A 17,760-nucleotide genomic window follows, 5' to 3' on the forward strand; every position below is an offset into this window, starting at 1 on the left:
CTAACAAACTATGGAACTCGCTACCAATACACTGTAATATACATCTAGGCACTGCCTAAAAGCGGAGCTCCCGATACGGAAGTCACAGGGAGAACAATTTGAATGAAACTGAAAGGTAAAAATAAGATCGGAGGAAAAATCTTCAATTAATTTTTGTTCGAGATGAAGATAATTTCTCCCATAATATAAAAACCATGCAGTGAAATCGAATCGAAATGCCGTACATTGTTTTGTTTTGCTTTATTTTGTTTTGTCCTGTCCTGTCCTGTCCTGTCCTGTCCTGTCCTGTCCTGTCCTGTCCTGTTCTGTTCTGTTTTTGTGCGACTACTTAGGAATTTTGTACACAACTCACCACCACCCCCAGAGGCTAGTTTTGTTCTTTGAAGATTCTTCGACAAAGTTTTCCAAGGCTGACAGTTTTAGGCTTTGAATCTCTTTTACTTAAAAAAAAAAAAACAAAGCTAACTACAGATAATCCAATACAATATCAAGTTTAGTGAAATTTACCTCGGATGTCTTTCATTGAAATCGAAAATCTGGAGATTTAGGGCAAATCAAGACCAAAAAACAGACTTGAAAACTGGTGTTAAGGTGGATGCGTACTTGTGAACGTTAGATTTGAGCCCAAGATGTGGGCGCGCTCAAAAACTGCTGAAAAATCTACAAGATCTTATTGAAGAACCATACGCGTTTTGAGCTTCAACGAGGTAAAACCCTCAAATTTTGCACGGGACTCTCTATTTTTTGATAGCTCATTCGAAAAAACTCCTAAGAATCTAGGTTATATCAACATTTTAGGAAAAGTTTTAGGAACACGTTAAAAAATAGATTTTTGTAGGGATTTTTGTTCGACTTTATGAGATTTTTTAAGAGCACCGAAACTACAAAATATGACAAATCAATGTATCTCTCTGTCTTTTCGTCGAAAATATCCATGTATTATTGTAGAAGGATTGACTAGCCTTCGTTCGTGCATTCATATAGTCTGCAAATAACTATTATCTTATTAATCTTAATTTTTTTCTAATCACTTCCGATGGCGAAATTTTTACTCCAAAAGCTCGTGCGTAGGCTTCCATTAAATGCTGATTATCTCGAAAACGAGCTCGGGACACCCTATTTTTCTTTCCAGATTTGGAATCAGCATTAAATTTCAATTCGGAAAATTGAAGTTTTAAAAAAAGCTTAAATCAATTTCCAAAAGTAGGCAGTCACCTTAAGGTGAGCAGAAAATAAGCTTACTTTAATAATTACACGAGACGAAGTTTACATTCAGTTAAACTTCACAAGAACAACTGAGACAAAATAGAAAATAATGCAAAAGGCAATGCAAAATACATAATGACGAATTTCTTTGTCAGTAATTTGGCGTTTGTAAATGTTTTTTAATATTTTTTAGCTTTTTAAAGTGAAAGTCTAGGTCTTTATACAATAACATCTCCCCACAACACATACGATATACATATGATAGCTGAATAAAAACAAACGAATTGTTAAAGATGTACAAAGCAAAATAAAGGACGAATATTTGTTGTCGTAATATGCTATCCGTGTTATATTTCCTCCACCATTAAAATAAATTAATCTTATCTATAGAAATATAAAAAGTTTTGAGAGAAAGTTTTTGATTTGTCGATTCTTCTTGTCAAAAAAAAACCATAATAATATGCGATCGTTTGCTAAAAACACACGCCTGAATTCTTGAAGAATACTTCTTGATCCATCTTTGTCTACATGAAAGTTTTTTGTTTTTTTAAAATTGTTTTTGGTCTATAGCTTGTCCTAAAGCAATTTTTTCTGTGCATTTGAAAGCCGCATTTGTGGGTAGTTTTGCTCTAACATCAAGCGGGATTCCTGTGTTGTGTACACGGACGGACGGACGGACGGAAGTGACGTCAGCCAAGTCATGAAAAATCAACTCGATGGTTTACCATTTTTTCTTAAGTATGGTGCTCCGCGCGGGAGCTCCGCTAAAATGAGTGACGTAAGCCTTTCCAAATTTAAGAAACTTGTGACCACCTATTTTGCTTCCAAAATGGAACATTACTCACAACCTTAAAATCTCTTAAATTTGAATTTTGATAAATTTTGATCCATCAACCTCGTATGATCCTATTTTTCTTTTCATTATTGTTTTTTCCTCGTCAAGTTTAACGTTAATCATGTTTGTATTGTATGTAAATTGTATGGAGAGTGAATATCAATTGGAACGAAAGTTCTCTTTTCTTCGCCAGTCACGAAATTTCTCAAGTTTTATAAAATGCATATGTTTATATTGTGACAAATAAACTAAACTAAACTAAACTAAACTAAACTTGAGTGATAAATTTCACGCCTGACAAAAATTGTAGGCTTCCAGACTAGGCTCTTCTTCGCTTGAGAGGAATCCCTATCACAATTCCCTAACTGACAAGGAACTCATCAGTTTTTCGCTTTATTTACATTTTTTTCCTTTCCTTTACTTTTATCTTTTCTAACTGTAAATTGGTGTTACCGTTAATTTTAAAAATTGAATTTTTGAATCACACTAGTCCATAAGGTTTTTGATTCTTGAGGAGTGACATGTAAGAGTAATATAAATTTCCAGTAGGTTTTTCCTTTTTAGACTTTTATAATTATGTGATATTTTAATATTCGTGTCGCTGTTAAACTTATAAACTCCAACTATATATTAGCAGGAGTTAATTTTGCCAAACCAGGGAACGAACAAGAAGACGATTGTGAAATATTTTGGTAAACGTTTTCCTGATTTCGAATGACAATTTATAATTCATTGTGAATAGTATCATAAAATGAACCAAGATGAAATTTAAATAGACATAATATGACTAGACTTTTTATCGGAAATAGCTCAATAGACTAGCCTATTGGGCTTGGTCTAATCAGCATTACAAGATACAGAGTTACGAAGATACAAATACAAAGAAACAGAGTTACAAAGATATCGAATATCAATAAAACAGAACTCTGTAACTCTATATCTTTCTATATTCGCAACTCTGTATCTCGTAACGCTAGTTAGACCAAGCCTAAACTAAAATGAATATACTGAATAAATAAATACGAAATTTTCTTTATTCTTTATTCATTAGAGCGTAACACGAACTGCGAAAGATCTCTTCCTGCAATCACACAACTCACGCAACTTTCATAACGACATCGAATTAAAGGCACTGCATGAAAGCGTCAAATTTGGTCAAATTTGGGTGTAACTCGACAGGCAGAGCTCGAAGCGCGTAACTCGATAAATACCCGTCCTCAAGAAGCGTGCTAAAGGTGTACCTCGCGTTTCTGATTGGTCGAGCTTTCTTGAAACATGAAAACTTTTTTTAATGAGCTTTTTAGCTATCATTTTTGTGTCTACTGCATATTAATAAGCAGCAGACACTATGCCATCGAGTTTACCCAGATATGCTTCATATCCTATTGGACTAGCGAAAAATATAGTTAAATGACATACGAAATTGCTGACATAAAGTTCAGCCCGGTGTAAGGGTTGTAAAACTTCGGATTACTTTCGGATCCCACGTACACAGTGTATGGCGAGGATAGCCGATGTTATCCGAAGTCGCGCGTACTGGCTGGTCAACTTGGTTGCTCTGTTTGCGACTGCTTACGACTTTTTATAGACTGGAAAACGTTTGACCAATCGTTTCAAACATTATTTGGTATGATTCTAGGATTCAGTGATTTCTACAAGGTAACCGCAGCCATTTTTGTAGTGAATCTTATTTGTCTTTTTTTTTGGGGAACAAGCTGGGCACACAGGTTTCATCGAATGTGTCAAGTGTTGTTTAATTAAAGTACTTTCAGGTATGCTACACGAAGCATGTTAAAAATGTCGCTTCATGAATGATCTTTACGAAACCGATGTGATGTGAAACTTGAGCCCTTGAAAGGGATAACTGATCAGCTCCATAAGCAGAATATTAAGCCCTGAATACCTACAAGTGAATATTTTACATCTACATGATTCAAAAATGTTGCATGCTGTGTATCTATCAGCAGTAGACACATGTACTCATCGAGTACGTATATATATACTTTTGTAAAAATTGCAAAAAATTGTAAAAACGAAACAAAAAATTCTGGAAAAAATGACGGAAGAAAAGAATCGCCACAATGTGAAGATAGAGTTTAGGATATTTTCTGTCTTGTTTTATTTGTAGATAACATAGCTACATTTACCTCAAAACAAGTAACAAACTAGCATGGCGAACGAGCAAAAAAGTGTACTTGTTTTGTTATTATGGTAAGAGTACTTTCATTTTGACTTTCATTCAATAATTTTATTTCTTTCTACAGATAATTTATTTAAATATTGAATGACATATAAAATTACACAAATATCCAACTGTTTATTGAGCTTTTTGAACTAGTATGATTATAAAAATGATCTTAACTTCGTGTTGTTGAGAGATATGTTATTGTATAAAGACCTTAAAAATATTCACCCAAATGCCAATTTACTTACAAAGAAATTAGTAATTTTGTATTTTGCATTGCATTTTGCATTAATTTCTATTTTGTCTCAGTTGTTCTTGTCAAGTTTAACTGAATCTAAACTTTGTTTTTCGAAAACTTTTGTCGTTCGTGATTTCCGTATCTTTCTTACACAGAATCTCAAAATCTAGTATAAGCTTAAGTTTTCAAGCTTATCGAAAAGTAGTTAAGGCTTATATATATGAAAGGATATAAAAAATATTTTAATGAAGAATTATGATTAATAAGAAAACTATTTTTAAGTGATGACAAGTTCAGGGCCTTCATTTTACAAGTTTTAGTTAGTTAATGACAGGGGCGGCGGAACCGGAGGGGCCCCAAGAAATTTTCGGGGGGGACCTGACCCGCCCATTCAAATTGGGCTCCCTGTGACTTGCGTAAGGGAGCTCCGCTTTTAGGCAGTGCCTAAATATATATAAGCAGGTAAAGCTATATACAGGGCGAATATTTCGTGTAATGCGTATTCTTTTTCAAGCTTCATCATATTTTAAATAAAATAATGTACGCATTTGCCGATTAGAGGTCGATTGACATTGCTTTTTCCAGAAAGTTAAGTGTATGACTTACGATCTCTTGCCAAAAAACACTTGATTTCTAGTAGATTTAGTTCTTGATATATCTTTAAGTAGTGTTTAATAAACGAGCAGGAATGTTTTATCGGGTTTTAAAACCACGAGGCGTAGCCGATGTTTTCTATACATCTGCGAGTTCTTCTTTTGAAATCCCGGCTGGAATCCCTCGATGTAGATATGCGCAGTACGTGTGCACGCTAGAATTAGTGGCCACCGTCCAGTTAACATCAGTACCTACTGAAGAACTTTCGAAATAGACCACATGATTTTATATTACCTAAGATTAGAACTGAAAGATTTAAGAAACATTTAAATATTAACGTCTGTTTTGAGGATCAAAGAACACTATCATTAATATCATTTTATTTTGAAATGTTTTTTTTTTGTTGCTTACAACATTTCCAAACTCCCCGGGTTCATTCCTTAGACATTAGCAAAGTAATAATAAACTATAATACATGAAGTCAGGTTATCATTGAGGTTTTTTCGAGTATGATATGTGCAGTTTCTAGAAGTACGATTTTTTGCGGTTCAGCTAATTCTATGTTCCCTGGTAGTTGCTAGACAATTATATCTAGACACCTTTTTATGAGGCCTAACTTCCCATTAACGATTGTTATAGATTTCGTTTCCTTTCTCCGCATTTTTCTCACTTGGATCAAGCTCACATTGTTTCCTGATGGTAGTGACATATCAACAAAGTAACAAAGTCTGTCTGTCTTGTCATTAACAATTATATCTGTTCTGTTTGCTAGAGCATTCTCTGAGGAACGTCAGTGGAAAATATTCGTTAAAATTTTATTATCATATCAATACTACAACCTGCAAACGGCCTATCCCTCTTGACAGTAGTCTGCACAACGTCAAGCCTTCTTTAATGAATTTTTTAATTTATCTGAATTTTCAATGAAACAATGCTTAAGGGATTAAAAAAAAATTGCTAGTTAATTTTTCTCGATGTCACGATGGGCCTTCATTTAAACTAGACTAAGCTGAATTGGACTCAATGTTCTGTCAACTGAATATTGCTTATAGATAAGTAGATAATAAATAAATGGGACACCATTTATTCAGTACCAATCATCCATGCCAGATGTTTGTATAATTTAAGGCACTTTAATTCATTATGTATCTATTGTGTTTCAAATAAGGTTGTAATAAGTCATTTATTTTAGTTCTATGATGAAGCTATGTCAGACGTCCGGATAGTTATAAGGCTAGGGAATACAATTTGCTTTCGTCTATTTTGTTTCAAATAGGTAATAACCGTTTCCTTTTTTTTCTTTCTTTCTTTCTTTCTTTCTTTCTTTCTTTCTTTCTTTTTTTTTTTTTTTTTTTTTTTTTTCTTTTTCTTGTTGGTATACTTAAAAGATACTTTTACTTCATTTTATAAAATAATTAGGATACTACCTGCTCTATGATTGGTCGAAAACCATGTTTGAAGAGAGTATCAAAACACGCTATCCTCATTTTCGTTGCAACTGTCAGATTTTAAACTATCGCGCACGCCCATTGGTCAGTTTGAATAAGACGGCACGTAGGGAGAATTTACTTATACTTTGCTTTTTTTCGATCGTTTCGCGCGTTTGTTATTTTATACAACAGATCAAAAACAGTTTTCCGTGTTTGATACTCCGATCAAAACACTTGGGATGTTGGGACAACACTCGAGAAGCTGGAAACCACTCCGCTATGCATCGTGGTTTCCTACGCTCCTCTCGTGTTCTCTCAACATCCCGCGTGTTTTGATCAGAGTATCAAACACGGAAAACTGTTTTGATCTGTTAAATATATCTATTGCTTTTCAAATAGGGTTGTAATAAGTCATTTTTTCCCATCTATCCTAGTTCTATAATGAAGCTATGCCAGAAGTCCGGATAATTATAAGGCTAGGGACTACAATTTGCATTCGTCTATTTTGTTTCAAATAAGTAATAAATTTGCTTGTTTTTTTTGTTTTGTTTTTTTTTCGTTTAGAAATAACTTTTCTTAAAAATGAATAATAAAAAAATAAAATAAATAAAAACTCTATAACACATTATTTCAACAACGAACCAAAGCAACGTATCTTAATCACATGGATCAGTCTTGAACACCACTAGGAATTTCCATATCCGATCAGAGCCCGGAGGAAGATCACTGATTGATCTTGATACCCATTCATATCTTAATTTCCATTTCCATCCCCAAAAAACGGAATTACATTTTGTTAGCCTTATAATTTGCCTGAAAGAATAGTTTCCTTAAAAAAAGTTTTATAGTTTCCCTTTGTTCGTATCATTATAATATTGCTCATGCAGTGAGACCAAATAAAAGGCTCCCATAAGTTGAAGAGACAGCATGTCAAACTCAAAACATGGGCACTAGTCGATGAGATTGTGTAGGTCTTCGATGATCGTACGTAAGACTAATGTTGAAGAGGCACTAAGTCGTTATCTAAGCTTGGATGGAACTTTATCTCTGATAAAGTCATCCTCATTAGTATTCTTTATATGAAGAATAACGAATTGTTCATGGGTTTTTGAAAAGGGGCTTTCTTTTCATTTATCGTTTAGGAGCCGGCGTAGCTCAGTTGGTTAGTACGCGGCCTTCAGAGATACCAGGTGATTTCGCTTCTCTCAGCCCGATCGAATTAACCAATCAGCGAACAATTTATTCGTAGCTCTGAAATATTTCCTAGTTTCAGGTTTTCGGCTCAATAAACAACAGCTCTTACTCAAAATGAAAGAAAATAAAACTAATTCATTGAAAGATACACTACAAACCTTTTAGAAATAGCATATTCCATCGTTGTTGTTGGAAAATATCTTGTTTTGACAACAGGTTATAGAAAATACTTGTAAATTTTCGCTGCGACAACAATGCATTGCGCGCCTCGATTCAAAATCATCTGGTAGATGTCCACATTTCGATTTTCAGAATCTCCATTTTTAATTCGACTTCTCTGTGTTCTGTGCATCTTTAGCTTTAAATACCCTATTCATTTAAATTTTTATTTATTTAAATATCATATTCTTTGTTAATAAACCTTTACTTTTACTTTTTACTTTATCTAAAGTAAATCAAGATTATCAGAATTGTATAAGATACTCAAAAACAAAATTTTTGGTAGCCTAGCAGTTCACGTCAAATCAAGGACGTAAGACAAGACGAAGTTGCAATGGTAATGGTCGTATCTCACTCAAACGTGGAGACCTAAGGAATATAGCATAGTATGAAGACTATAATTATTGTAATAATTTATTTCCACTGATAATTCAAAGCCTACAAACACTTTGCTTGTGGAAACAATTTTATCTTTTTCTATCTATTCATGGATATGACATATTTTGATTTTTCCTATGGTAAAAATTACAAAAATATCGAACTTGGTCTTAGAGAAATGTCCAGAATTTTCTATTTTTCATCAGAATGGATGCAGAAAATCTTAAATAAGCGAACCGCTGTTGTTTTCGTTCGGCGAAAAAATCAAGGAAAATCGCCGTCGAGAGAAAATGTTTCACAAAAAAAAAAAAAAAAGCCAAAGACAGATGTATAATGAGTACGGCGAGATTTCCAAATTTCAATTGGACAAGTCCACACAAGATGGTTAATGAAACTGAAGTGAGCAAAATATAGGCTTACTTTTATTTCTTTTATAGATGTTTGGTTTTCCATATCAAGAGTTTTGTGTTTTAAAAAGAACCGTAATTTAAATCCTCTATTTAGCCCCCCCTCCTCTCAAATAAGCCCCCCTCTCTAATAAGCCCCCCCTTTTAAAGGAAGAAATTTATTAAGCCTCCCCCCTCTCTTTTTAGCCCCCCCCCCCTCCCCCTTTCACAACTAAAGAATCACGTGTACTGATTAAAGGTGATTTCTTAAAGTCTTGGTTGTTCAGAACATTTCTTTTTAGCTTGCTTTGTTAATGTTACCGTGTTATAGTTTTGCTGTTATTCACAATTATCGTAAATTCTACTTGAGAGACTAACACAGGCGAATCAAATAATAAAAATGCCATGTACATCACTACAGATTATGCGAGACGGTCAATAGTAGTATAGGAGGGACCGCACGATCCGTATCCTTGCGGTGGATTTACTAATTTTGCGGTGGATTCGAGTATATTTGCGGTGGATTTAATTATGTTCTAATACGTCACGCATTACGTGTATCATATGCGGTGGATTTAATTATTTTTATTACTAATTACCATAAAATGACGGGTAGGTATTGTGAAGTTGCCATGACGACCAATTGACGCCATGAGCTTATTGTTTGACAAGTTTGGACAAGTCTTTTGTTTACCAATCCAATTTATAGAGCTCGGGGATTTTGAATTTTTAACTCGAAAACTCAACCAACCAAGCTATCGATAGCCTGATAGCTAAGCTATCGATAGCCTGATAGCAGGAGGAGAGGAGGTAATCTTACAACGACCTCTCATAGACCTCGCATCGACCTCTCATCGACCCTCAATCATAGAAAAAATAAGCAGATATAAGATTATTATAAAATCAGTTATTAATTTTGGTATTTCAAATGGTCTTGGCCGTGGAAAAGAGAATTGGTCATGGGCTTCCTGGGTTTTCAATAACTAAATCGGATGGGCTGCCTGTGGAAATATGAATTGCTCATGGACTTCCTGTGTTTTTCAATAACTAAATTGGATATGGGCTTCCTGTAGATTTGTGCATTCATAAAATTGTTTTGATGCCGTGTCTTATTTATCACGTGACAAAAATGATTGAAGGAAAAGAGATATGACAGCATTAATAAGCTTGAATGCTAGGGAATTTTAGAGTCATTGTACTACGGTCCAGTATGAAATAGAATGAACGCTGTTTATATAATATAGAACAAGATAAACGGCAGAACTAATAATTTTCAGCTGATTTTTGCATAATTAGGAAGAACTTAGTAGGTCTTATTGTTTATCGTTTATGAGTCATTAAGTGCATTGTGTTGGATACAATAGTCATCAAATTTTCATTAGTCCTTTGAATTCATTGACGGTAGCGTGATATCCTCGAGAGCCTAACTGGAATAACGTAGCCATTGCGTTTCTCAAAAGTAAATTGTTTTTAGGTCTTGCTTGCTTGCTTGGTTGGTTGAGTTTTCGAGTTAAAAATTCAAAATCCCCGAGCTCTATAAATTGGATTGGTAAACAAAAGACTTGTCCAAACTTGTCAAACAATAAACTCATGGCGTCAATTGGTCGTCATGGCAACTTCACAATACCTACCCGTCATTTTATGGTAATTAGTAATAAAAATAATTAAATCCACCGCATATGATACACGTAATGCGTGACGTATTAGAGCATAATTAAATCCACCGCAAATATACTCGAATCCACCGCAAAATTAGTAAATCCACCGCAAAAATACGGATCGTGCGGTCCCTCCTATACTACTGTCAATAGTAATGCTTCCGTCTAATCCTGAGTTACAATCATATTCCATACTGCGTTTCGACTAAATCAATAAGCCCTCCCTCTCCAATAAGCCCTCCCTCAAACGTGCCTGAAATAAATAAGCCCCCCCGGGGGGCTAAATAGAGGATTTACGGTAGATGAAGATTATTACTGCTAAACTAGCCAAATTTGCGAGACCCTCAACCCTGAACAAAACTAAATGTGTCAGTGAAAAAAAAAAAATCCTAATTCATTAATAAAACATAGTTTCATTCATTTCATATTAGCCTTAACTATTCTTCGAGAAGCTTAAATGAAACTTAAGTTAATAGATTTTGAGCTTCCATTTTACCAGTCTTCATCTGTTTTCATTAGTGAAAAAAATATGGAAATGACGAACGACAATTTAAAGTATTCGGAAAATAAATATTGCATGTTTAAGACTGAGGGGGATGAGAACCGCAAAATAAATAAGAAATTTCTAGGTCAGTTGGCCTTTGTAAATTCCTTTTTATATTTATATTCAACAACGAAATAAATAATGATCTATAGAAGTATCAAAATTTCTGGGAAAAGTCTATGATTTGTTGATGGGAGACAAACAAAAACAATTTTTCTTTTTATAATAAAAGGTTCTTTGACCACTAACCATCTTGAAAGAGGAATGTTTAAGAGGGAGTCTCTGCAAGAACGGGCTAGGTCACGACTCCATAATAGATTTCTTTTATTTTCTTTTCTACTATCGAAACTGGAAGTTAAAATCGTTTTAAATTTTCTTTTTAGCTGCAAAAAGAATTTCTGTCTGATCCACCCCAAAATCAGTCAAAAGACACCGATTTTCAAAATCTGCAATGCCTATTTTCAAAGTCCGTTTTCTCGGGGTTTTCTGCATACATTAAAGCTTGATTCTTTTTATGAGAGTCCGCGGTAAAAGTCAGCGATTTGATATCTTTTAGGGTGTTAAACTTGATATTTAGAATTTTGACATTTCATGTTAACGGAGGACGAGTATTCATCGAGTAACGCGCTTCGAGCAAGGGCACTAGGACACCGAATGTGGTTGGATATATATAGAGCCCTATATGGAGCTTAAGGTGGATTTGATTAACCATATTAACTGGACGGTTGAATATTACTGACGTAAGGAGCATCACGCGGTCGCGTTGTTGTTGGTATAGTACAAACAGAGTCAAGTACGGAACGGCTGTTAAAGAAGTAACGCTCGTAGGCTATTCAAACCGTTTGACCTTTGGAATGAAAACGTCTGCACTACAACAGCGAACGAAGACAACGAAGGAACACGGACAAAAGATAAGTAAACAAGTATATAACGTTAATTTAATTCAAATAATCGAAAGGGGAAAAAACCTATAGAAATCCAAGCACATTCGGTGTCCTAGTGCCCTTGGTTTGTGGTTAAAAATCATTCAGCCACGCCCTTTTTTAAAAAACTTCCGGTATCTTTTAGGGGTCTTTTTAAAATCCCCGGTACTTTTTTCCCGGAGTCCCCCCCCCCCCCCCCACCAGGAGAAAACTCTTCCTGCAGACGGGTTACGCATGACAACGTCGAATTTGGGTGTGGTCAAGCACGTAAATCGATACGCATAAACTTGCAGCGCTTAACTCAATGAATACCCGATCCCGTCCTCAATACAGGTAGCCCAAGCTTGGTTTCTGTGGTGTCCTGTTATAAGGAAATGTATGGGGATTCATCAAAAAAGTCAATAAAATCATTGAAACGTGAAATAAAGCCCCGAAATTTTACCCGATCATTGATAAAGAACACTTCTTTCGCTCTGCGTGGTTATTTTTTGAATTTAGCCCGTTTTAAGATTTTTTTCCCCCACCACTAAGAGACTTCTCTTATTTCTTAGTGGTGGGGGGAAAAAATCTTAAAACGGGCTAAATTCAAAAAATAACCACGCAGAGCGAAAGAAGTGTTCTTTATCAATGATCGGGTAAAATTTCGGGGCTTTATTTCACGTTTCAATGATTTTATTGACTTTTTTGATGAATCCCCATACATTTCCTTATAACAGGACACCACAGAAACCAAGCTTGGGCAACCTGTGGTCCTCAAATAAAGTTGTATAATTAGTGACTGACAGGCAAAGTTAAACAAAAGAAAACAATGGAATTGGTGTCGACTACTATATGCATTACGTCGATTATCTTTCACGGGCGAAGTAAAATCAATTATCTGTTCAAGGCAATTGATTTGGCGCGTTTGACTAATAACAGCGAAACGCGAGAAACGCTAAGGAAAAGAAATTAAAATACATAAAAAGGACCAAGAAAAGATTGGATAAGAAGGAATAAATACACGAATGAACGAACTTGAGCGAATTACACGATGAAACGAGTGGATGAATACTGAAATACGTGGGCTAACAAAAAACAAATGCAGAGATAATCTTCAACTTATTAGATACTGTTTGATACTGTTTAAAGTATCTATACTAGTTCAATGTTAACTCATAATTTCATTCAATATCATTGAAATTATATGGCCTGATTTACAGGAATATTTTAAATATATAATATGATGAATTTAATTCCAGTTTGTTTATTTAATTGAATACGGGGAAAAAAGCATACATAACTAAGGTTTTCTTCTGCTTTAGTCTCCCTACCTTTTATTGATCTAGCTCAGTTTTCTGTCTTTATGTCACTACGTTATTAAGCTTTCAAGCCCGTCTCAGCACCAAAAAACAGAATTGCATATGTAACATGTAACATAACCTGACCACATCAATTTGTAGAAGCCTCACACTGAGTCAACACTGCGCTTTGTCCACCTTACTCGAAGTTTGTTTTAGTAAGACCAAAAACAGAATTAGATATGTGATTTCGATCTAACTGATTTATTATGCATTATATAAGAAAACCTTTGGGAAGTACATCATTTGATTTTGGGTGTAGTGGAGGTAAAAATCTGAATGTAATGAATAATGCCAATATATATAACGTGGATGCATACAATGAGCAAACTAACGACCAAAGTATTCATCTTATTAACATAAAAGCAGTGGGACTATAATCCAACTCCTGCGTAAAATACAAGGAAGTAAAGGTACACACAGATGCTGTTCTAGTATTATAACTTACATTAAGATAATTAGATAGTACCAACAAACTCTTGAAGTGATCAGTAGAGTGCTAACTAGTGAACAGCGCACGACAACTAACTTTTAGTCGTAAGTCAACAGAAGGTAAATACTTCCGGTGGAATGCATTATCGATACGGCAAAGGAGAGGGATTGGTTTACCAAGTGTTTATTTTAAATTCATCTGTCATATTAGAAAATGAAGGTGTTCGGCGATATAAATTCCAGTGACCACACTTCTTGATCTTACTTGCACTGCTTCTGTGTAGGTGGATAGGCTGACTTTTCCTTCCATCATCATTACACAATCTCGCGTGAATTTAAATCTACAAATCAATTCTTCTCCTGGCAGAAAATAGGAAAATAAGGGTCAAGACTAATTCAATCACCGTTTGCTTTCGTTGGAACAATAAGAAAAGAATACAAGCTGTTTGCCTTTGTGGTTTGGACGGTATAAACTGACTTCCACTCATTAATTATTAAGGTAACATGGCCAAAATCCAATGTCTGTCAGTTTTTCCTATTAATTTTGATTTACCTTCGTCGCGGTTGATTCTATTTTACGCTATAGCTTAATGTTTTTTTCAAGTTTGGCATTTTTGTGTAATTTATTAATGCGTTGCTGAATAACAATACCTCAATGTTGTGAAATAACCCACGCTTTGATTGAAATGAATGGTGGCCTACGCGTCCCATACGACTTTTCTTTCTTAGATTATAACAACATGGGTGACTGTGAATTCACCTAACATTTAATATAAATCCGTTTTTGTTTCAGATTCCTGTTAAATAGTCCAACCAAACTTCAGTCAGTGTGTGTTGAGATTGTGGTCAAGTTATTTTGAACACCGAATGATGAATTACACCAACTCAACGCGTAATCAGGCGCCAAGCACCTATCTACAGACCCCACTATGGTACTGGGTATTAAGCTTACTTATCGTTACATTAACGATTGCTGGTAATGGTATGGTGATATTCGTGATCATTACGCGTAGATGCCTTCACATCACAAATAACTATTTCATACTCTCGTTAGCTACAGCTGATATCAGCACAGGTATCTTCGTTATACCCTCCATGTATCTCTGCGAACAGCTCAAAACCTGTAACTTCCAGATAGCTTATTTATTCATCAACACTATATTTTTTGCATCGGTGGCAAATGTCTGCAGTATGACTTTTGACCGATATATATCTATTGTGATTCCACTCAAATACTTTGTGTATATGACCAACAAGCGTGTGATGATCATCGTCTGTCTGTCTTGGTTTATCCCGTTCATTGCTAACGTCATCCCACTGACCTACTCCAATGCTGATCCACCAATCAAGCTCAAGGCCAAGCGTTTTTACGATCCCATTCAGATTGTTGTGTTTGTTGTCCTACCCATAGTTCTGATGCTCGTAGTTTATGCCCGCATCTATGTCATTGCCAACAAGATAGCACGTCAAACTAACCAAACTCAGAACCAGCTCCGCTACAACGACTCAAATGCAAATAATTCGCCAGAAAGAAACAAGAAAGAACGACGTGAAAGACGCAACAGAGAAGGGTCCGTAGCAGTTATTGGCTCGGTGATCATACTCTTCGCCCTGTGCTGGGCATTGGCTGTCTATAACTCCATGTGTGATGTATTCAATCTTTGCAAGACGTCCTTCGAGTCCAGAATAGCCGCACGATTGCTGATTCATCTCAACTCAACTATCAATCCCATAGTATATGCAGTCTTAAAGAAAGATATCAGACGTGAGCTGAGAAAGGCTTTACATGGTTGCAGGCAATCGTCGGGAGAAAGATTTGATAAGAATAACTCTTCCTATTCATTTTCAACGTCGACTAAACTAGATATGACCATTGCAGCAGATGCATTATCAAGCAAGACTTAGTAAAGCTAAGGTAGTTAGTACACACCATATATCTGTAATTAATTAGTACAAAATAGAAAACAATGAAACGATGGAAAGTGCTATTTAGTTTTTGTGCTATTTCACGGATATATGGTTTGCACTCTAATGACTCTGATTTTTGAAGCATTCAAGAATATCGTTACACCTACGCCCGAGTTAGTTCATAAAAGGGGGACTAGCCACAGATAGCCCAAGCTTGGTTTCTGTGGTGTCACGTATAATGAAATGTATGGAGATTCATCAAAAATTTCAATAAAATCATTGAAACGTGAAATAAAGCCTCAACATTTTACCCGATCATTGAGAAATAGCACTTCTTTCGCTCTGCGTGGTTATTCTTTGAATTTAGCCCGTTTTAAGGATTCCCCCCACCAGTAAGAAATATTTCTTGGGCTACCTGTGGACTAGAACGATAATCATCCAAATTTTAATTCAGCTAAAACTTTACTGGAATAAACCTTAAAGGTCTAATAATCAATGGTTAAAGTTTTTTCCTGATATTCGGATGGGAAGTATTATATTTTAACGAATTTTTGTGTCTCATGTATATTATAAGCAGTAGACACTAAGGCATCGATTTTTATTAGGACTTTATTAGTAAAATTTCGACTGAATTAAAACTTTGATGATTTTCGTGCTAATGAACGCGATTTAACTTATTATATTGTCTTTTATTCCTGTTGTAGAGCTCAGGCCGGATGCATATCATCTGAATAGAAAAAACTTCACCAACTTTCTTTAAAATAGCTGTATGTAATTCATAAACAATATTGTTGTTCCAAAGTACTGAGATGACAATTACTGCGATAAGCGATCCCAAGTTCACATTAGTTCAGGAATAGGTGGAATGATTTGTGTTTCTTATTATTCTGTTCGACTACAGCGTTACAGTTAGTTAAAATAGAGATGCTTGCAGTCAACCAAGCCATTTTAAAGCCTTTAGATGCTTGCTCATCATCCCTCTCCACTGATATTGTTATAATCTGAACTATATCGTTTCCCGCCCATCGATGACCTTTGGCTCCAACAGCCTTGTTTTGAACTAAGTTTACACCAGTAAAGGGGGTGAAGGAGGGGGGCTTGGGTTCAGAATAGACCCTTATTTGGTATATATTTGGCATAAAGTGGTTGGCTATGGCACACTCGTGCGAATGCAATTATAAAAATTCTAGGAAGAGAGAGAGGAGTGTATACTATTAAAGAAGGTTAGGCGTGACCGATCTAAACTAACATGAAAGGTCTAATTAAGAGAAAAATATCCAGGAAACTGAGCTAAATGGGAAGGGTTGAGCAAAGGGGCAGGGAGCGTGACAGGTAAAAAAAGTAGGAAGGAAATGGCAGCGGAAGTGAAGGATTAGAGGTGGGTATGTATGCCGTATAGTCTACTGAAGCGGAACGTGGGCAAGGGTGGTGCAAACCCCCTTCGCCTTACCCCCTATTAGGAATAACCTTTGAGAAAATTGGGTGGATTTTAAACACGACAACACGTAGCAATCTTAATTCACATTGTAAGTAATAAGGGGATATAGAAACACATTCCACACCCCCAGAAATGATTAAAAAAAAAAACCCATGTCATTATTTGCTTAATCATTTGTATTAAATGAAAACGGGCGAATGATTGCTCTTCATTAGAGTGTTTTAAAAAAATAAAAAAGCCGTATCATCTATTTACTGGAAAGTCGTTAAAAGCCCAGAACGGGCGTTTGGGAAACATTGTTTAACAAATTTCCAGTAATGCTATTTTGGCATCATTTTAAAAGCCAACTTATAGTCAGTGGGCAACTTGTACGACATTTAAAGCTTTGAAACACAACGAGTAATTTTAAGTATTATAATTCAAACTACTGAGAATTATATTCATGACAATTAAAGGAATATCAGCTATGTAAACTTCCTTAACTATGTTACTGGATTGATGAAAACCCTTTGAACGGTAGGTCTGAAAGCAGTGGATACAAAATTAGAGGTACTTCAAACTCTGCGCGCTGTTCTGAATATAGGTTGTTATCAATAGACGTCACTTCCGGTAATAGCTCTTTTTTGATGGCTTGTAGAATCCTGGAGGTTGTTTTGATCTCTTGTTTTCTGGTTTGATGTCGTGAAAATAGTCAAATACAATAGTTTGAGGACTTATTTTGATATGTTTTGACTTAGCATCCACTAGTTGCCCCCCAGTCAACCGCTTGTTTGCCCCCCAGTCAACTCCAAAAAGTCACGTGATTGATAGTAAGCAATAGAAGCTTAGTTCATAGTTAGAGTGCAAACAATCCGT

General features: G+C 35.4%; 1 protein-coding gene across 4 annotated transcripts in view; it reads left to right on the plus strand.

Annotated features, from left to right (window-relative positions):
* The window catches only part of LOC116298706 (adenosine receptor A2b), a 114,898-nt gene extending 97,520 nt beyond the window's left edge, over positions 1-17,378 (plus strand). For 2 of the 4 annotated variants that reach the window (XM_031707245.2, XM_031707238.2), the window contains 2 exons: positions 14,353-15,474; positions 16,172-17,378. In XM_031707245.2, coding sequence (XP_031563105.2) covers positions 14,427-15,464 — 1,038 coding nt within the window. In that variant the 5' untranslated portion in view covers positions 14,353-14,426 and the 3' untranslated portion in view covers positions 15,465-15,474; positions 16,172-17,378. Of the gene's footprint in view, positions 1-12,499; positions 14,059-14,352 lie in introns of those variants that run through there. The other 2 variants (XM_031707243.2, XM_089031275.1) reach the window with 2 other exon arrangements.
* Positions 17,379-17,760: the final 382 nt, after the last annotated feature.

This window comes from Actinia tenebrosa, unplaced genomic scaffold (assembly GCF_029948245.1).
Source record: "Actinia tenebrosa isolate PJP-AT-01 unplaced genomic scaffold, QUT_ActTen_1.0 PGA_scaffold16__25_contigs__length_10494907, whole genome shotgun sequence".
NCBI classification, from domain to species: domain Eukaryota; kingdom Metazoa; phylum Cnidaria; class Anthozoa; order Actiniaria; family Actiniidae; genus Actinia; species Actinia tenebrosa.